At 35.5% G+C, this 20,946-nt stretch overlaps 3 protein-coding genes and 1 non-coding gene across 6 annotated transcripts; 1 reads left to right on the top strand and 3 right to left on the bottom strand.

Moving 5' to 3' along the window:
- Positions 1-1,257: 1,257 nt before the first annotated feature.
- TRNAK-CUU (transfer RNA lysine (anticodon CUU)) lies at positions 1,258-1,330 on the bottom strand. Its single transcript has one exon. It is a non-coding gene; the product is annotated as a tRNA-Lys (tRNA).
- An 8,515-nt stretch (positions 1,331-9,845) lies between these two features.
- LOC135431463 (60S ribosome subunit biogenesis protein NIP7 homolog) lies at positions 9,846-11,035 on the bottom strand. The gene is made up of 2 exons (XM_064686656.1): positions 10,875-11,035; positions 9,846-10,819 (listed from the first exon to the last, which is right to left on the bottom strand). Exons 1-2 carry the CDS (start codon positions 10,928-10,930, stop codon positions 10,333-10,335), a joined length of 543 nt encoding a protein of 180 aa, XP_064542726.1. The 5' UTR covers positions 10,931-11,035; the 3' UTR covers positions 9,846-10,332.
- A 5,067-nt stretch (positions 11,036-16,102) lies between these two features.
- On the top strand, positions 16,103-19,488 carry Nct (Nicastrin). 3 transcript variants are annotated; one of them, XR_010436611.1, is made up of 7 exons: positions 16,103-16,269; positions 16,365-16,460; positions 16,528-17,238; positions 17,291-18,104; positions 18,176-18,387; positions 18,451-18,756; positions 18,834-19,488. XR_010436611.1 is itself a non-coding variant. In XM_064684973.1 (7 exons), the coding sequence occupies exons 1-7, from the start codon at positions 16,206-16,208 to the stop codon at positions 19,023-19,025; spliced, it is 2,133 nt and encodes a 710-aa protein (XP_064541043.1). In that variant the 5' UTR covers positions 16,103-16,205; the 3' UTR covers positions 19,026-19,488. The 3 variants fall into 3 exon arrangements, 2 of the variants coding, with proteins under 2 accessions (XP_064541043.1, XP_064541128.1); XM_064684973.1 differs by having other exon boundaries at positions 18,451-18,661; positions 19,001-19,488; XM_064685058.1 differs by having other exon boundaries at positions 16,104-16,269; positions 18,451-18,661.
- HDAC11 (Histone deacetylase 11) lies at positions 19,210-20,820 on the bottom strand. The gene is made up of 2 exons (XM_064685195.1): positions 20,558-20,820; positions 19,210-20,496 (listed from the first exon to the last, which is right to left on the bottom strand). Exons 1-2 carry the CDS (start codon positions 20,684-20,686, stop codon positions 19,645-19,647), a joined length of 981 nt encoding a protein of 326 aa, XP_064541265.1. The 5' UTR covers positions 20,687-20,820; the 3' UTR covers positions 19,210-19,644.
- Positions 20,821-20,946: the final 126 nt, after the last annotated feature.

Raw genomic sequence — 20,946 nt, 5'->3', positions numbered from 1 at the left:
ATAAGTTTCATAAATACCACCGTCAAATTTATTCGCTTCTCACACAAGTCGCGTTATACATCGTATACATATTATATTATATTATATATTAATGGTTTATATAACAATAGTCAGTACTTAATTAATACATTAATGATCAAATATTGCGTGAAATTAAATTTTATTCAATTTAATATGTAGAAAACTTAGCACTTATCTACAAAAATAATAGCATAACATATAAGTTGTCTGTATGTTCAACATAAATGAAATAAATAAAAGCACTGAATAAAATCGAAATATATTCTGTAATTGTAGGTACAAATTTCTTAATTTACTATGACAACATTAACACGTATACACGTGGAAAACGTTTAATATGTAGTTCACAGTTAAAATCTAAAGGACTTGTGACTCTCGACTTTGCTTAAAAAATACCAAATTTGCATCCAAAAACATTTTGTACTTTATAATTAAGTCTTGCTCATTGAACAAACTTTTTCCGTAGCTGTTTAATATTACTAAATAAAATTAAAACAAAAAAAACCCTGTTTTATTTTACAATCTCGATAGTAATATTTAACCGGTCAAGTACGCTTACCGACATTAAATTTTAAAATATATATCTTGCGTTGCCACATGCATCGAATCGAAAAAGTATTTAAAATAATTCAAGCTTCTATAAAGTCTCGTTTGTCAGGATTCAATAATCTACATATTTTCGATTTGTGTGTGCGAGTATAGAACTAGCCATCAGTGACAATTTATCGCACCATAATTAAACAAGTAAGAGGTTCTAGTCAGGAGCTCCCGACTAGGGGATACCCTGAACCCTCTTCTTCCAACAGGCGATAGGTATAAAATGAAAGATACTTGATATGTATATACTATTCTAGAAGCTACATGTCAAGTTTGGATTTCGATATCGATTTTTCGATCGATTACTTGGAAACGGGGAAAGTTATCGAATATCGGAAACAAACTCGATCTGGACTAGGAGGACCTACAGCTAAAATTTCTCTAGCTCTTATAGGTTCTGAGATCCTTGCGTTCGGACAGACGGACAGACGGACGGATGGACAGACAGACAGACGGACATGGCTAGATCTACTCGTCTTTTGATGCTGATCAAGAATATATATACTTTATGGGGTCGGAGAGACTTCCTTCTGCCTGTTACATACATTTGCACAAATACATTATACCTTGTTTACCCATTTTCAATGGGTTTAGGGTATAAACATTTTCTTATAAAAAAAAAAACAGCAAAAAACTTTTCGCCCAACGTGGGGCTCGAACCCACGACCCTGAGATTAAGAGTCTCATGCTCTACCGACTGAGCTAGCCGGGCTGTTACAACAACTTCGCCAAATCCCAATAAGAAAAGAATATATGATTTTATGAAACAGAATCTAATTGCACAAGCATATTTTAAATTACATTGAATTTGTTTTTAGTTGCTTTTATAATGACGTATACACAATGGTAACAACATTCATTCATTTGCTCTCTTACCTAATAAGCATTTGAGGAGTTGGGAGAGCAACGTGCACAGTTTCCCTTTAGTAAATTGCTAAATTACTCAATGGCATTTCGCTAAGCCAAAAAGCTCATACTTGACATTGTTGTCATATAAAAAGCTCCGTTCGGAAGCTTTTTTGGTTGCCATCTGTTTCATTTGCTCGGCCAGGTTTATATCTAACGCTACAATAAGTTAGTTTAAGTTGACTTCAAAATTAATCGCTTATTGTGGTAAATAAGTACATATTTTTAATTGTTAGCTGCTGTTTTGGTACTTTACATTTATTTTAAAAATTTTGCTTAGCAAATTTTTGGGATCGCCAAAAGTCGACAATTAGTAGCACTTAAAAAACAAGTAAATTTGAGTTATGCTTAAAAAATCAAGTCGTTTTATCGATATTTAGGAAATGTTACGAGATAATATATATCAACGGATATGTCAAAGTCGACTCAGCTCGTCGTCCTGATCGGCCTGTTTCATACATTTGCACAAAACCAATATGCATTTTTTTAATGGCTTTTGGGTAATTGGATTGAGAACTGGGGTAATTGGGTGAAATTTTTGTCGTCAATCATGAGATCATTTGCCGAATTAGAAAGTAAACAGTTATAAATATTTAACAAGTAAGAGGATCTAGTCGGGAGCTCCCAACTAGGGGATACCCTGAACCCTCTGACTCCAATCCCAAATGCAGCTCGCACTACGCGCTCGATTGCTTTAGTAATAATAAAGATAAAATAAATTTAAAAGAAAAGTTCCTTTAGCAGGGCTCGAACTCGCAACTGACCGCATTACTTGCTGCCGCCTCTACTCAACAGCCACACCAATAATTGAGTTTTATTGAGAAAAAAATCAATTAAAATAGCAGCAAAGAAAACAATACAATCGTATTTGCAATACTATTGATAGAATTAAAAGAAGACCCGCGTGAATTTGTGATTGTACATGTATACAGAAATTCTTGGTATTTGCGCTTGTTGCCGCTGATAGGAGAAAAGTCAAAACACGTTTTCTGTTATCATTTCTGTGTTTCTTAACCAATATTGATGAAATTTTCTACAGTACATCTTATTGTATAGAATATTCGTGTAATATAAAAAAGTCAATTGCATTTAAATTGTGGCTTATTTTTGTGGGTAGCACAAATTCGTTTATTTACTTGATTTATAGCTATGAGGTAGTAGCGGGGAGGTGGGGATGGCTTTAAAATGAAAGATACTTGATATTTATACTATTCTAGAAGTAACATGTCAAGTTTGGTGACTCTAGCTCTTATTAAATACCAAAATTCCTCAAAAAACAGAATTTGGATTTCGATTTTTATCGAATACTTGGAAACGGGGAAAGTGATCGAATATCTCTAGCTCTTATAGGTTCTGAGATTCTTGCGTTCATACATACGGACGGACGGACTGACGAACGGACAGACAGACGGACATGGCTAGATCGACTCGGCTATTGATGCTGATCAAGAATATATTTACTTTATAGGGCTGGATGCTTTCTTCTGCTATTTTGTTTTCATTTTGTAAAGTGGCACCAAAATAATAGTTTGAATTTCATTTTCAAGTAACTTAAAAAATTCAAAACATACATAAACCGAATTGGTAAAGCCATGTTCGAATGTTACGAGGTGCTTTTGAAAACATTCTTGCTGAAACTTTTTATAAATATATATTTATGTGTGTATGTTTGACGCGCCAAGATATGTCGTACAGGTGTCTAAGAAGTTGTCGATAAAAAATTGATGAACGCAAATGCGTTCAAATGCATTCAAAAAAATTTAATGTAATGCATTCAAAAAAAAATAAGACAACTTTCTTGATAATTTTCCTACCCCTATCGAAAATAGTCTAGTAAATGTTTCCTTTTTGTTAAAGTGTTAACACCAATATTGTAGTAGCAAACATACAAAAAAAAAATACACATATTTTAAAAAATTCATAATTGATCTATTCGGTACAAAACAATCTATCCAAACAACTGTTAATATAGGTCTTAAATATAAATCATCCATGACAGAAATCAACGACAGCCCAATTCAAATATAATCAGACTAAATATATAACATTCATAATATTCTTGAAAGCAGCCAATCTATATTACAGAATTGAGACGTAACATAATTTCAACATAACGCACAGCGTAAATAAACATACATATACATATGCATGAAAGTTATTTTATGTATATAGAACCTTGCATTTTAGGCAGCTTAATGCTAGTGTAGCCGTACTCTATACGAATTTAGGGCACTATTAGGGATGAAGGGATGAAGAAACATATAAGTAGCATAAAATGTGCATTAATCAATAAGATAAAGGTTTAAGGTTTGATTTATTTTAAATGAATTTAAATCCGGCTATGGATCATATACATTTCAATGATGTCCTTAAGTCCTCTACAAAATGCATCAATTCAAACTATCCAGAACAAAACCGCAGTGGCCGCAGCCCCTGGGAGGGGCCTATCAAGAATACAAGGAGCTTTTACGTAAGTTGTTAAACCATTATTTCATGTTGCTATTCAGAGGATACTAACATTTAATGTTTATGAATCAAATAAGGCTCATAAAGAGTGACATCAATGAAGCTAATGAAAAATGTCACTAAAGCTAAAAAATCTTATTGATGTTCTCGGAAGTCAAAACAAATGGTGCTGCTAATAAAGTTTTCGTATGCTAAAAAAGAAAAAGCAAAAGCTGTTAGTAAAGTAACTACAGTAATTATGCACAGTATTATTACCCCTTCTGGGTGGCATTCTGGAATCGCTAATGGGTCTTTTTGGCTTGGGCTTCCTCATTGTCTTTGTTTTAGGACCGGTTGCCCTGTGCTTTCTGCTCTGCTCTCTCGCTGATAGTTTTGTCCTTGCTAATTCAGAATGGCCATAACTGCCAACATCAACACTTTTGTGGAGGCCCTGGAACAGGTTTTTTTGCCGACACTTTTCTAAGGATTGCATGCATTGTGATGCCGTTGTTGCTGCGTATGATGCCATCCTACCGCGTTGTAACGGAACAAGATGAGCAGCGATCCCGTTTCGTGTACTTGCTATTGAAAAGGCTATGGGTTAGTTCTTCGTCAAATATATTATTGTTTATTTAATTTTTTAAATGGTACGCCGCCTATAGACGCTTTGCGAGAGCTCGTTGCCATTGGCACAGCCAATATACTAAATTCCTATACGGACAGACAGACAGACGGACATGGCTAGATCGACTCGGCTGATCAAGAATATATATACTTTATGGGGTCGGAGATGCTTCCTTCTGCCTGTTACATACATTTGCACAAATACAATATACCCTTTTTACCCATTTTTAATGGGTTCAGGGTATAATAAATATCTCGAAATATTATGTAAAATTCCAAGGTTTACCACCATTGTCCTTTTTGTTATGTATTCACCAAACTGATTATGTATTATTATTGTTTGCGCAAAGAAAATGTTATTTTTGCTTTGATCTTTGAAAATTATGTTTAAGAAATTCGGATAACCAATCACGTATAAACAATGAGTTCCGGTGGAAGTAATATTCGTTAGTTTTTACGTAGAAAAAACTAAAAATAAAATATTGATAAGACCTTGCACGGTCTCGCAAATGAGAGATTTGTATCAAATAGAAATTTATTAATTATTATATATTAAAGTTTGCCTTTAAATGCTTTACTAATTTGTCTAACTTATAAAGGGATCTGATGCCAGTTCTATCAGTGGTATCAGTTGCTGTTTTTTTACAATCCAAAGTCCAGCATTTGTGAACTGTTCAAGCAGGCTTCGACAGGGCAGTTTGTGGAATTATATCGGGAACAGCAGCTAATAATTTTGCTAAAGGAGCGTCACTATTTCCTAATAACAGAGTACATAACAGGAAATATGTAATATATTTATACCAACGGGTATCGCCCGGCCGTGCCGGTGGAATGTTATTATATTGCGATATTGTGAAAAAACAGAGTGCTCTAGTCGGGAGTGCCCGCTAGGGTATAACCTGAAGCAATTTTTACCAACACCAAATGCCACATTAAAATCTAAGAGAATTGCTCAAAAAACAGGGTTAGATACGGGGCAAGCTATCGAATAAACTAGGATGACCTGCGTTCAAGTAGAGACTTGCTCTATAGGTTCTGATATCGTCGCGTTCATACATACGGACAAAGCTAGATCGACTCGGTCATTGATGCTGATCGAAAATATATATATACTATATAGGGTTGGAGATGATTCTTTCTGCCAGTTACATACATATATTTGCACAAAAACTTTGTGCCCTTTTTACCCTTTTTAATAGGTTCTGATAATAAAAAGATCTCTGAAAATAAGTTTGAAACCGACAGAACAAAACCTGAAACTTCTCCCGGCATTTTTTATCGAATGATTTTTTGTATCGACTCTGAGAAGAGAATTTCAACCCGAAACTTCACCTATCAAAGCGCTGACCCCAATTTCCACCAAGGAATATAGATATCTGAAATGGATTTTGAGGCCGATCGGATGGTAAGCAAAAAAGGTTTCTTTCAACCGTTATTCATGATTTCCCACACTTGTGGATGGAATTTTCCAAATTCCCGTCTTAGCGTGTATCTCCAGCACATAAGGTAACTTCTGTGAAAATTTCTGCTTACTAGCTCTTACGATTTGGGCCGTGCATTGATCACCAATCAGTCACAAACATTTGTATATATAGAAACTAGCGGGTATTGCCCGGCATAGTCCGTGGAAAATGCGGCGTTAAAAAATATAGATGTTACCTTACCACAATGGAAAATCGAAATCTACCCACACCATCTTGATCTCTACTTCTCTTTAAAAATATTTTTAAAGTGCATCGAATTAAAATCCAAATTTTGGTGAGAATCTTAAAGCGGAAAAATAAACGATCGTTTATTGAACCTTTGACCCGCATTTTCCATATAAGAGCCGTGAATTAAGCGAAAATGTATCAAAAAATAATGGCAAAACGAGAAAGAAGTGCTATCTTCGGCACACCGAAGATTTAATACCCTTGCAGACCCAACCTTTTCAAAATGCTCATAGTGCTTTGCCCGTATCTAAGAAGCACAGGGAAAATAGTTAATGCCGAGTATGGTTAAGATATCTTGAAAAACAAAACAGGTTTCCATACAACAACTTAATTTTCGACCGATCGTTCCTATGGCAGCTATATGATATAGTTGCCCGATGTGAATAAGATTTTGCATAAGTGGAGGGAGCATAGTAAAACTAATAAATGCCGAGTTTGGTCAAGATATCTTGAAAAACAAAAAAATTCCATACAACAGCATAATTTTCGACTGATCGTTCCTATGGCAGCTATATGATATAGTTGTCCGATCTTAATAGAATTTTGCATATATATGGGGACCGTAGTAAAACTAATAAATACCGAGTTTGGTTAAGATATCTTGAAACACATAAAAATTTTCTATGCAAAAACTTAATTTTCGACCGATCTTTCCTATGGCAGCTATATGATATAGTGGTCCGATCTTAATAGGATTTTGCATATATATGGGGAGCCTAGTAAAACTAATAAATACCGAGTTTGGTCAAGATATCTTGAAAAACATAAAAATGTTCCATACAAAAACTTAATTTTCGACCGATCGTTCCTATGGCAGCTATATGATATAGTTGCCCGATCTTAATAGGATTTTGCATATATATGGGGAGCGTAGTAAAACTAATAAATACAAAGTTTAGTCAAGATAACTTTATAAACAAAAATGTTTTTCATACAAGAACCTACTTTTCGACCGATCGTTCCTATGGCAGCTATATGATATAGTGGTCCGATCCAGCTGGTTTTGACATATGAGCTGCGTGCAACAGAAAGAGGGAATTCTGCAAAGTTTCATAAAGATAGCTTTAAAACTGAGAGACTAGTTCGCATAGAAACAGACAGACGGACAGACGGACAGACGGACATGGCTATATCAACTCGCCTGTTGATACTGATCAAGAATATATATACTTTATGGGGTCGGAGATGTCTCCTTCTATGCGTTACACATTTCACGACAAAATTATAATACCCTCTGCAAGGGTATAAAAATGAGTTTGAAACCGATTATAAACGAAAAAGTTGCATATTTTTCCAAATTTCCAAAGTTGGGGGTGGAATTTCCAAAATCGCTGAAACACGTATTCACTAAATTCTTATGCAGGTATTGAAAATAAGATTAAAAAAAATCGGACAAAACTAAATCCTTCGCCCAAAAAATTTTTGAATAGAATTTTCATTGAGATGTTTGTATCCTGCAAAAAGTGTGAGCACGCCTTAAATGATTCTTTGTAAAGATCTTTGGAAATGAACTTAAACGCGAAACCTCACCCACCAAATCTTTGACCCCCATTTACACCAAGGAGGGAACGAGATTTCCGAAAAGCATAACACACCCCGGTGAGGTGTCAAATGAATGTGAACAAAGATCTTTGAAAATGAGTTTGAGGCCAGTCGTTTGGTAGCGGGTAGAGTTTCAAAAAACCCCGTTTTAGCCTGCACCTTCATTACATGAGGTAAGTATAACAATAAATAGGTAAATATACATATATATTTTTTCAACGTCGGATTATGTGTTTCCCTTTTTTTTTAGTTTTTCAAGTAAAACTGTGATTTATAGTTTAATCTTGTGAGCAACAAATTTTAGGTGCGCGTGCAGCTCTCCCAAGTTATTGGTACAGTAGAGTCCTGTTATGGTTAATATCATAATCTACTTATGGATCTACAGTCTTCACTGCTCTTAAAGTTATCTCATGTACGTTTCTATGAGTTTGTTGAATTATATTTTTTGGTCTGGTTTTCCTATGCTTAAGGCCAATGTGCGTAAAAAAAATATATGTATATAGTAAAAATTTAAAATATTTGTTGGCTGGCTCGAGGTCCGTGTTTGTAAAGACAAACAACGAAAACAATTTTATTTAATACTTTGATTCCGATATATTTCGGTTGCACATCGGCAAACCGTCTTCAGGGCACTAACACCAAGATACAAAAAACAATTAACAATTAGAATGCGCTTTTTGACGTGGAGATTGATACTGAGGCTGTTTGGCTGTTTAAGAGGTGTCAAAAAGGTGTCACTGACAAAATAGAAGTGGAGAAAATTCTAAAAGAATTGAATTCCTTCCACAAGCAGATCAAATTTACCATGGAATTAGAAAAGGACGGGAAATTAACATTTTTAGACTCTATTGTAAGCAGAATGGACAACACACTCAAAATAAAGTGGTATAAGAAACCCATAGCCTCCGGACGAATACTCAACTTCAATTTAAACCACCCAAAGAGTATGATAATCAATACAGCACTAGGCTGTATGAATAGAATGATTAACATATCGGACACAATATACCACAAAGAAATTGAACATGAAATCAAAAAACTCTTGACCAAAAATCACTTTCCACAAAATATAATCAAAACATTATTAAAAAGGCGACAAATCGAAAAAAAAAGCCAACAGAACCTGCTAAAATATACAAATCCCTAATATATGTACCACGACTTACAAAACACCTTACAAACTCAGACTGTTATAACAAACAAGATATAAAAGTAGCACACAAACCGACGAATACATTATAAAAATTCTTCAACAAGATAAAGTTGAAAATCCGGATGATCGACAAAAGCAACATCGTTTACCAAATACCATGTGGCGGGGAAAACAACAACAAGTGCAATAGTGTCTACATAGGTACAACAAAATCGAAGCAACATAAATCGGACTTCAAATTAAGACATCAAAATAATATACAGAAAACAGCACTTATGACCCATTGTATAAAAAGCAACCACACCCCAAATTTTGATGAAACAACAATCTTACAACAAGAACAACACTATAACAAGCGACACACACACATTGGAAATGCTACACATAATTAACACACCAACCAACAAACGACTAAACTGCACGACAGACACAGAAAATTGCGCTCACTTGTACAGACACCTCTTAAACAGCCAAACAGCCTCAGTATCAATCTCCACGTCAAAAAGCGCATTCTAATTGTTAATTGTTTTTTGTATCTTGGTGTTAGTGCCCTGAAGACGGTTTGCCGATGTGCAACCGAAATATATCGGATGCAAAGTATTAAATAAAATTGTTTTCATTGTTTGTCTTTACAAACACGGACCTCGAGCCAGCCAACAAATATTTTAAATATGGAAAGGTCGCCAGAGCCATCAATATATATAGTAAAAATTGTTTTCCCGTTTGGGCTCTTCGTTTATCACTAATGAGTCAGTCAGGACAAACAGTTTTATATATAGATATAGAGATTGACTGAACTTGAAAAAAAAAATGAAAATAAAAATAATAATAAAAATGCACTAAAGTTCTTTCGGTCAAAATACCAATGTACTTTATTTTGTTAATTTCAACACAATTCTTCATTAGACATGTTCTTGCCAAAGTTTTTGAAGGTTACCAATTTAATATGTTTACCAAGCGGATAGGCTGCGTTTCGTTTTCTCATGTTCATTTAATTGCTGCTACAATAGGTTGCCAACGCCATATCAATAAGATAGCAGGGCATGTTCGAACAAGGAATTTTAAATTTTAGCCATCATTAACAATCTTAAATATAAACTGAGCTCTATAGAAGAAATAAAACCGGTGAAGTTAAAAAAATTTGGAACTTTTCCTAATTTCTAGCGGTATTTTACGTACCATGTGTAAAGTGAACCAATTTTGATTAATGAAAATATGTAAATATAGATAACTTAATTATTTCACAATCATCTAAATATGGCTAAGGCTACAAATCTGGTAAAACTACCAGCATTTAAAATCATAACATTTAAAATGCGATTTTCATTAATACTAAAAGAGCGAATCTTCCGCGCGTATGTATTCTCCAATATCAGATTGGTGAAAGCAGACAGTAGTCAGCGGATCAGCGGTTTTACATTCAGTAGTGGAGCGTGCAAGAATGCCAAATCCCAAAGCCAAGTCATTCATGGAGTACACAACAACCCCTTGATACTGCCCAGCATTTTCCGTTATTCTGCCCAAGCCTGATTTCGGTATGTGATTGCCATACAGGAACTGCTGCTCGAAAGAAGGTTTGACCCAAACCTTGTACTGTGCATATGGTGCCAAATAATAAAGCGCCGTTATATGGAACTTCAGTTTGTTGGTTTTGGAAAATTTTCCAAAGCATGTGCCTACACAGACTATTTGTTTGTAACCGAAGCACTCGCTGAGTTTTAATATACGCTCAGAGACATAATAAACGCGATCTCGGTGCTCGCGAAAGCAATATGTTCCATCAGGACGATCAATTAGTTGTTGTACGTTTGGGCCAATACTGAAATTGAGTGGTTAGTTTTAAGCATTATATTAATTTTTGTGTTGCCACTTACTATTTGGCAAGTTTTTCAAAGAGAATCTTAGTGCGCTCATCGGTCAGTCGTTTCATTATGTTTTATTGTAAAGCAATAAACGCGGCACAATATAAAAAATGTGTTTTTACAGAAACACACCAAAAAATATAACTGCAGCACACGTTTTAATGTTGGTGTTGTATAGTGAAGCAATTCTAAGCTATAACACTGATTCACCTATCGATACATTTGTATCGATAAGCACTGTAAACTCATTTTGCGTTAACAATATGTTCTTAATTGAATTTGAAGACCTCTAATTACCGACTGTGCAGCCATTTGGAGTTACTTATAGCCTTTCTCCACTGGGCTTAAGAAATGTCTCATTTGTATGTTTCACATATTGGTGTTCTACCGGTTTTCAGTAACATGCGAATGGCAAAAGTACCGCTTCTCTAAATAAACAGCTGATCGAGTTGCTTTAATTTACATAAGCGCCGCAGAAATTTCCTTCCAAAAGTCTAATAATACGGCCACGAAGTGGGGGCTCCATTTAATGGACTCTTTGCGGGATTTGGCCAACTTTAAATGTTGCAAACTGTGGGATTATTCAAATTTAAATTTATAATTTAAATTTACCGCTTGCCTTCGTTGCAATATCAGCTGTTTATGGTAATGAACACATTCACATTTTTTACAACATCGATAGAAAACTCGATAAATCATCGCAATAAACACGAACTGTTCGGGCGAATTTACACATTTTTCAAAAATGTGACCTTGTTGAAAAATTTGTGAAATGTGTTTTCTTATGGAAAAACGTACAGGCCGCATTTTACACATTTTGCAAAAATGTGACATTTTCAGAAATGTGGTCAGTGGACAGAGGCTATTAGAGGTTTAATCATCGAAAAACTGTAATCCTGAAAATCGTTTTATTATTTGTATATTTAACGTCTCGTTAATACTAATTAATATATTTGAATGTTCGTATAGACGGCAGTTTTCGAATGTTTACTCGAACCTAATTAAATGTCTGATACTTAAATATATTAATAAGCATCAGCTCTCAAAATCCTACACACATAACTTAATATTTTGCACTTAGTAAATCAACTTTTTGTTGCTTATACATATATATGTATTTCTATATCACATGTTTTTAACAATATTAACAATATTTTAACGCACATCTTGTACGGAATATAATCTTTGGCATTTTAAATGTTCTAAATGTTGCCCTTTATTAAGATTAATAAATCATTCAAACATATATATATATATATTTATATATATTTATATATATATATATATATATATTTGTATTAAATAATTGTTTTCTTTTTACCTAAGCTTATATATAGATAGAAGTGACTAACATATAAATAATTTAAATAACATATCTAAGCAACTAATTATTCTTGTATCTCTATACATAAAATTATATGTATTGATTGAGTAAACGACTGTCTGATTGGTGATCAACGCAGAGCTCAAACCGTAAGAGCATGAAAGCTGAACATTTCTCAGTAGTTATCTTATGCGATGCAGGTGACGGTGTTTTCGCCCGCAAGTATGGAAAAATCGAAAAGAACGGTTGAATGAAACTTTTTTGTTTACCATCCGACATTTTCAAATATTTTTTTTCAGTTCATTTGGGAAATGTTTTGGAAAATAACTCGTTGGTGGAAATAGAAGCTTCGTCAATCTTTTTTTCAAAGCTCTACATAAGAACATAATTAATAATTTCAACCGAAAAACCATCCGATCGGATTCAAAATCATTTCCAAACATATTTGTAAAAATTCATCTAATACGTGTTTTGCACTTTTCGAAATATCCACCTCTCTTGGATGGAAATAACGTATCGAAGGTTGAGTAAGCGAAAAATAGGATAAAGTCCCATTTGCAACGGTCTTTAAAAAAATTAATTTGAGCCGTATTTCACACGTTTCGTAAAATGCAGGCCGCTTCGATGGGAAATGGTTTTTCGGGTGAAGTTTTTATTTTTGTCTGATCGCACACATACTTATTTTTTTAAATCACTACATAAAGAATACGTGTTTCAGCAGTTTTGGAAACCCCACCCATGAGTGTATAAATTTTTGCGGAAAATTTGGAAATTGTTTGTTTACCATCGAATCGGCTTCAAACTTATTTTCAAAGATTTTTGTAAAAATGTTATAAATGTTTTTTTTTTTGCAAAATCTACCTCTCTTGGATAAAAAACTATGGAAGAAGTTTAAATGAACAAGAGTTTATTTTCAGCTTAAATGTTCTCAACACAAGAGTAGTCTGGGCAGAAACCATTGATTCCAGCACATAGTTCTTTATTCGATGACTTTAAACATATTTTCAAGTATAAGTGGAGATTTAACATTTCCGCGACCGAAAGCTAAGTTAAAAATTAGTATCTAACATTTTTAAAACCAAACTCTCTACGGCCGGGCAATACTCACTAGAATATGTATAAAACTGTTTGTCCTGACTAACTGAGTAGCTGATGGGTGATCAACGCAGAGCCCAAACCAAAAGATCTAGGAAGCTGATATTTGTACTATAGTTACCTTATGTGATTAAGGTGCACGTTAAAACTTTTTTTTTCGTGATTCCACCCGTAAATATGGAAAAATTGGGGAAAACTTGTAACCGTAACTTTTTTACTTACCATCCGATTGGCTCCATACTCATTTTCACATATCTTCGTGAGGGCAAAGTCTTCATTTTGTCCGATCGGCCAAAAACTTATTTTCAAAAAAATATAAATTAATAGGGGAAATGCAAGATAGTACGGGTTTTCGGATTTTACACGGGTAGGAATTGCTTGAAAGAGTGGAATCTAAAATTTGAAGCACAAAACTACCACGGGCAAGCTGGGCAATATCCGCTAGTGTATATATGTATATACATATATAAAAAAGGTGCTGAATGCAGATCTAAATGCAAAGACATCAATTACAACCCGGTCTTGCCCGTGGCACGTATGTTATAAAATAATTGTTCTCTAAAAGCTTTGAAAATGATTTTGAAACTGATCGGAGCGCGAAACGTCAACCACAAAATCTTTGAGCCCCATTTCCACCAAGGAGGAATGCACTTTTGGAAAAGTGTGAAACATAACTCAAATGAATTTGAACAAAGAATTTTGAAAATGAGTTTAAGGCCGATCGGATGGTAAACAAAAAAATTATATACAAATATTTTTCGGTAATTCCCCACTGTTGTGGGTGGAATTTCCCAAATCGCCGAAACAAGTATTTATAAAGTTCTTATGTAGAGCTCTGAAAATAAGTTTGAAGCAAATCGGACATACCTAAAAACTTCAGTAAAAAAGTCTTAGGATCGCACTTTTTACTGAGGACGCTTTGATTCTACGAAAAATGTAAAACACGTTTCAAATGATTTTTCATATAGATCCTTGAAAATGAATTTGAGCGCGAAACGTTATCCACCAAATTATGGACCCCCATTTCAACCAAGGAGGGATGGATTTTTCCAAAATTGTGAAACACCCCTCAAATGAATTTGAACAAAGATCTTTGAAATTGTGTTTAAGGCCGATCGGATAGTAAACAAAAAAATGTCATACAAACGTTTTTATCGCGATTTCTCTATATTTACTGGGTGAATTTCACGAAACCCCGTCTTAACGCGCACCTTCATCACACTGTAGATACAGTGAAATTTTCAGCTTCCAGTCAGTCAATAAGTCAGTCAGGACAAACAGTTTTATATATAGAGATTTCAAAAAAAAATAATATAAAAGTAAAACATTTATTATACCTATGTGAATCTTACCATTATTTAACAACTAAGAGGTTCTAGTCGGGAGCTCCCGACTATGGGATACCCTGAACCCTCTTCTTCCACCACCAAATGCAGCTCGCGCTCCTTTGCTTTAATAGTAATAAAGATAAATTAAAAAAAAAAAAGCTCCGAAGCTCCGAAAAAAAGCTTCGAACTTGTAACTGACCGCATTACTTGCAGCCGCCTCTACGCAACAGCCACACCAGCCAAAAAAAAAAAAAAAAAAGTTTCCTCGGTATTGTTCGAGCTTGTAACTGACCGCGCTACTTTCCACCGCGTCTACTCAATAGCCACACCAATAATTAAGTCTTAATGAGAAAAAAAACTAAATAAAATAGCAGCACAGAAAACAATACAATCGCAATTGCAATGATGTTGATAGAATTCAAAGCAGACGCGCATGAATGTGTGTGTGTACATGTATACAGAAATTCTTGGAATTTGCGCTTGCTGCTGCACGTGTTTGCAGGCCAAACACACATTTTCATTCGTGTTTCTTAACCGATCTTGATGAACTTTTCAGTAGTAGATCTTATTGTACTCTAATATATTCGTGTAATCTCAAAATGACAATTGCATTTAAATTGTGGCTTAATTAGGTAGGCAATAAAAGTTGGTTTACTAACATGATTTATAGCTTTTAGGTGGTAGCGGGGAGGTGGCGATAGGTATAAAATGAAAATTACTTAATATATATATACTATTCTACATGTCAAGTTTGGTGACTCTAGCTCTTATTATATACCCAAATTGCTCAAAAAACAGGATTTTGATATCGATTTTTATCGATTACTTGGAAATACTTATCGAATATCGGAAACAAACTCGATCTGCGCGGGCACTAGGAGGACCTACAGCTAAAATTTCTCTAGCTCTTATAGGTTCTGAGATCCTTGCGTTCGGACAGACGGACAGACGGACGGATGGACAGACAGACAGACGGACATGGCTAGATCTACTCGTCTTTTGATGCTGATCAAGAATATATATACTTTATGGGGTCGGAGAGACTTCCTTCTGCCTGTTATATACATTTGCACAAATACATTATACCCTTTTTTTCCATTTTTAATGGGTTCAGGGTATAAAAATAAATATATATTTTATATGCATATGTATTTACTACCATGTATCACCCGACTTTAGTAGAGCCAAGTTTTTGGCTTCAAACTTTAATTAATTACGTTTCCACCCATTTCCCTCGCATGGGAAATTTAAGTGTACCGCACTGCAATGAACCTGTCGTCTATAATAATTTTTTATATCGATATTTTGATATTTTAAAGTCAAAAGACCGATAAATAAAAAATCATTACGCAAAAAGAGTTGTCACTTCAATCGACTATACAAACAATGTCAAACAAAAATGAGTTTGAGGAATATCACTAACATTGCTGAAAAACTGTGACTTGCGGGATTTAAATTGTTGTGATAAGTAACCCGTATCTTAATAACACGTATAAAAAATCATTGATACATATGTGCAGTTTCTTGTCTTTATATTATATTATTTATATATCATAACGCCGGAGCATCGGCGCATAAGCTGCAAAGAACGAGTAAATGGCACAAGAGGTAAAATCAGCTGCGATATGGCTGCTGTTGTTGCTTCAAAGTAGCGCAATTGGTAAGCATTCTGAGCATAACTAGAAAGGTTGCTCATTAGACATGTATGCATCTTGCTGCTGACTCACTTAAGCCCATTTTGTTTGTTCTCCGTAGTTCTTAGCGAACGCACGCGTGATAAAATATATCAACCTATTATAGGCGCAAGCTGCTTTCGACGCTTAAACGGCACTCATCAGACAGGATGCTCATGTAAGTAGCTCATTGGCGGATGGACCGGCGAAAGAGAATCATAATTTTGAATTATATTCCACAACAGCAACATACTCTGGTTCAGTTGGGGTGCTGCACTTGATAAATTTAGAAGCAGACTTGGAATTTTTGATCAGTAGTCCTCCGTCACCTCCTTACGCTCCCCTGATTCCACCACATTTGTTTACAAGAGCCAACCTGCTACGTCTCAAAGAAGCCGGACCGAGAATAATATCCGTTGTACTGCTAATCAACAGGCCCAAAAAAATGTCACAATTTTCGCATGAACTTAACTGTCCCAATCAGTACAGCGGTCTAAAATTGGACAACAGAAGCGAGACCGTCACTTGCGATACTACCAACGTGGGCAACACCTGGAATCGTTGGGGCACTGGCCTTCTGCATGAGGACTTTCCATTTCCTATTTACTATATAGCTGATGCTGAAGAAATTGAGAAACTGGAAAACTGTTTTGAAAAATTTAACAACTTTGATTATGCGTCCCATGCCTTGCGTAGCCTATGTGCTGTGGAAGTAAAGTCTTTTATGTCAGCAGCTGTTAACTCTGAAGTTTGCATGCGTCGTACTAATTTTATAAACAATCTTGGAGGCAGCAAATATTGTGATCCCTTGGAGGGTCGGAATGTTTATGCAACATTGTATCCGCGAAATTCACCTGAAAACTTAGAAGCTAATGCTGCACGCAGCGTCAATGCTAACGAGAAGTTTATTATTGTGTCATGTCGTTTAGACACTACAAGCATGTTCGATGGTCTGGGTAAGTACAGATAGCGATAATTTTTTATGATTACTTACAGTCGCACTTTTAGGTTTGGGCGCAATGGATTCGCTCCTGAGCCTGGCTACTCTAACCCAAGTGGCTCATATGCTGCGCCTACTGTTGCCTGCGCAGAGCACGCTGCCTGATCCGAAACGCAATGTGCTTTTTGTGGCATTTAATGGCGAGTCTTATGACTACATTGGGTCTCAGCGATTTGTCTACGACATTGAACATCTGGCTTTTCCTACCCGCTCCACACTTAGTACTCCTATTTCATTTGAAAACATTGAGTTTATGCTGGATATTGGCACACTAGACGACATAGGAAATATTAAGCTTCACACACTTACCTCAACGCCGCTGGCTCAGCAATTGTTGCAAAAGCTCAACCGATACGCCAAGTCACCGCGATATGGTTTTAATGTTAACATCGAATCAAACGTGGGCTATCAAATACCACCCACATCAGCGCAATCCTTTTTGCGTCGCGAAACCAAGTTTCCGGCATTAATCTTAAACGCTGTGCCAGGCAATAAATACTATCACTCCATATATGATGATCTTGATAACGTGGCCTTTATATATGCCAATACGAGCGAAGATTTTACAATATTGGCTGATATAAACGATAAAAAATACTTCGACTCCGATTCCTTGCAAATGAAGGTGCGCAATGTCTCATCCATAGTGGCAATGACGCTTTATGAGACTTTAACGGGCAAACAATACCAAGGCAATGAAGTGGCCAATTCAATACTGGCCGATGAGTTCTTCTACTGTTATCTGCAATCTTCCGATTGTCCTCTTTTTAAAGCTTCTTCATATCCGAACAGTCCAGCCGGTCTACCGTTGCCGCCTATGCGGTAAGTATCATTGCTAAAGAATTCTAGTAAATTGTGAAATCAATCAAAACATGTGTTTATCGAATGTGTAGGTACATAAGTGTACTGGGTGGTTCACAAGAATCATCGGGTTGGACATATCGACTGCTCGGCTATCTGCTCTCACATCCGGAGCCAAATGTGCCAAAAGAAAACTGCAGTCAGCTACCACTATTTTATTTTGCCGGCATCAATGGCACTGGAGAGTGTCGTCGTACAACGCAGAATTTTACAAGTGCACTAAGTCCGGCATTTCTCATTGAAGGTAAGTACTAAGTTTATTTGGGAGTTGTCAGATTCGAAGATATCTATGATTTTTGCATTACAGACTACGATTGGCGTTCAGGGCAATACTCTACATGGACTGAATCCACTTGGTCACAGTTCAGCGCACGTATCTTCCTACGTCCGTCAAATGTGCATGAAATAACCACTCTAAGCATTGGCATCGTGGTGTTTATAATTTCCTTCTGTTTAATATATATTATCAGCTCACGCTGGGAGGTGCTCTTTGAGGATGTGCCTGCTAGTAATGCGGCGTAAGTTTTAAAAAACAACTCTACCTACACATCTCCGTAGACCAAGGGGGTAACCATTTTAAACTTGGATTGGGTCATATCGCTATTAATTTCATGTATTTTTCACACAATATTTTGCTCTCAATTCCTTCTATTTTTTTTCTTAATTTTCAACTAACTTTGTTATTTTTAGATTATTTAATTGATGTATTTGAAGTTGGCCCTGCAGCAAAAACCACAAGAGCGCCTTTATTACATAACTATTAGCTGTGCATGCAATTCTCACTTCAAAATACTTAGTGACCCGATTTAAATTTATAATTAACTTTTGTATTAACCTCATTTGACTTGCAATTCTAGATTGCCACCGCCAACGGCCTGTTAGTGGCAGGACAATCGGGAAGCTCCCTACCTAATAGGAAAACCTAATATAAGAAAAACCACAAAAACACTTGAATAAATTTCATAGCAATAATCAATAACTATTATGTATAACCCATGATAACTTAAAAACCTCTAACAGATACCTTATATTCCAATTGCTTACTTTAAGTGCTAGAAAATAAATATTTGTTTATATAAGCTTTTGTATTTAAAAGACGTTACAAGCAATTAGAGTATTTTTGTATCATAATTAGCAATTAAAGGATATCTATGGAAATGTTTTTGTTTCTTGTCTTGTTTGCTTAATACTAGAATTTATAAAAATAAGCAGAAAACTGAACCTATAAGGAGGCCAATAAATAAGGTCGCAGTTAATGCATATAATTAATCTTTATGCTAAGTTTTAATCTTGATGTTTTATTTTAAAAAGCAGAAATAAAATTATTTAGATATTTTTTTTTGAATATTGTTTGTTCATTTTTAACGTCTAGTCGTTCTACTTAATACCGCACAGTTGACAATTTCTCACAGCACATTGATTCTCCTTATGAGGTATTCGTTCTTACAGTGTCCAATATTTTTACAGTTTTAAGTCAAATTTCAGTCATGGCATTATGTAGTTAAGAATGCAAACTTAACCATCCCTTTCGCTGCAGATTTACAATTGAATCTGCTATTACATGCTTAGATGAATTCATGTAGCCTCCGCTAAGCAACATAACGATAGGTATACCCAGCGCTCGAAATGTACTAAACACCAAGCGATCGCGCTCAATAACGCCGTCCGCGCTAATTGCTAAATTACCCAACGGATCACCTTTAAGGATATCGGTGCCGGCATTATATATAACAACATCTGGCTTAAATTCGGCGAGTGCTTGCATCAGGCATCGGTTCAATTGCCTTAAATAGTAAGCATCTTCTGTCAAATGCTTTAACTCTACACCGCAACGAATGCTGAGCTTGGCTTCGTGATCCTTTGGATAAACAAACGCATTGTACATATCTAGTATGTAGACAGTCTCTATATTCTTAAAGTCCCGCTCGTGGCCATTCCCCTGGTGTGCATCCAAGTCAACAATCATTGCATTCTGTACTCTGGAAGACTCCAACTCAAACAACCGTTCAAGAAGCAAAGTAATATCTGCATAAGGGCAAAAGCCACCGCCCTTGTACGAGCAGCAATGATGGAATCCACCGCCCAAGTTGATTGCCCAACCATATTCCAGGGCTAATTTACCAGCCAGTATTGAGCCAGCCGTTTGGTAACGCATTGGACGCAGATATCCACTTTGAACTGAAAAATTTGGCAAAAACATCAAGGCCGGAACTTCTGCGATACAAGCTACATTGGCACTCCATTTGAGGGACTTCAAATACTTGGAAGTGTGTACTCGTAGCAATTCTTTTTTGGTAATCTCAAGTGGGTCGTAGAAATGACCGCATTCAAGCGAAAGTTGAGCACATAGCAACTGAAAACATAATGCAATGAAAAGGTATTTATGTATACTTTAAGGATAGGTATGAATATACCTGTTGTATATGCTTTCCTTTGGCTGCATCGAAAGGATGAAGCTTTTCAAGACCAGCAAAGCGCACGGAATAATTCTTGGAAAAGACGATGGGCAACTTATCGCGTCTGTCAGTGTCCTCACATTTCATCTTGACTGTTTCTAGACTTTTTATATTCTATTTCATGAAATTTGGTGATTTTTAAAATTGTTTTGGCACTTTGATATTTTCATTATAAATGAATGACACTATAGTAATTTAAAAGTGAAAAAAACGAGCAATTGTTTTCAGCAGGAGGGCTCTAAATTTTTATTGTTGGTAGACAGCTATGTATTTGTTTGTGTTGATTGAGTTGTGCAAGTTTTGAATACATAACAATACTATATATAGGAGTTCACTAATTCAAAGCC

Source organism: Drosophila montana, unplaced genomic scaffold (genome assembly GCF_035044405.1).
Source record: "Drosophila montana isolate Dmon_TW-CO22-7 unplaced genomic scaffold, ASM3504440v1 contig_1083_1, whole genome shotgun sequence".
NCBI classification, from domain to species: Eukaryota; Metazoa; Arthropoda; class Insecta; order Diptera; family Drosophilidae; genus Drosophila; species Drosophila montana.
Note: the sequence above shows the minus strand (reverse complement) of the source record. Positions and strands in the feature narration are given on the sequence as shown.

Excerpts from the sequence above, each read along its gene's own strand:
- LOC135431463 (XM_064686656.1), bottom strand. The coding sequence starts at position 10,930 with ATGAAACGACTGACCGATGAGCGCACTAAGATTCTCTTTGAAAAACTT. Across the intron at positions 10,820-10,874 it reads TTTGAAAAACTTGCCAAATA|TATTGGCCCAAACGTACAAC; the intron begins GTAAGTGGCAAC and ends ACTCAATTTCAG.
- Nct (XM_064684973.1), top strand. The coding sequence starts at position 16,206 with ATGGCACAAGAGGTAAAATCAGCTGCGATATGGCTGCTGTTGTTGCTT. Across the intron at positions 16,270-16,364 it reads GCTTCAAAGTAGCGCAATTG|TTCTTAGCGAACGCACGCGT; the intron begins GTAAGCATTCTG and ends TGTTCTCCGTAG. Across the intron at positions 18,105-18,175 it reads CTACCGTTGCCGCCTATGCG|GTACATAAGTGTACTGGGTG; the intron begins GTAAGTATCATT and ends TCGAATGTGTAG.
- HDAC11 (XM_064685195.1), bottom strand. The coding sequence starts at position 20,686 with ATGAAATGTGAGGACACTGACAGACGCGATAAGTTGCCCATCGTCTTT. Across the intron at positions 20,497-20,557 it reads AAGGAAAGCATATACAACAG|TTGCTATGTGCTCAACTTTC; the intron begins GTATATTCATAC and ends TTATGTTTTCAG.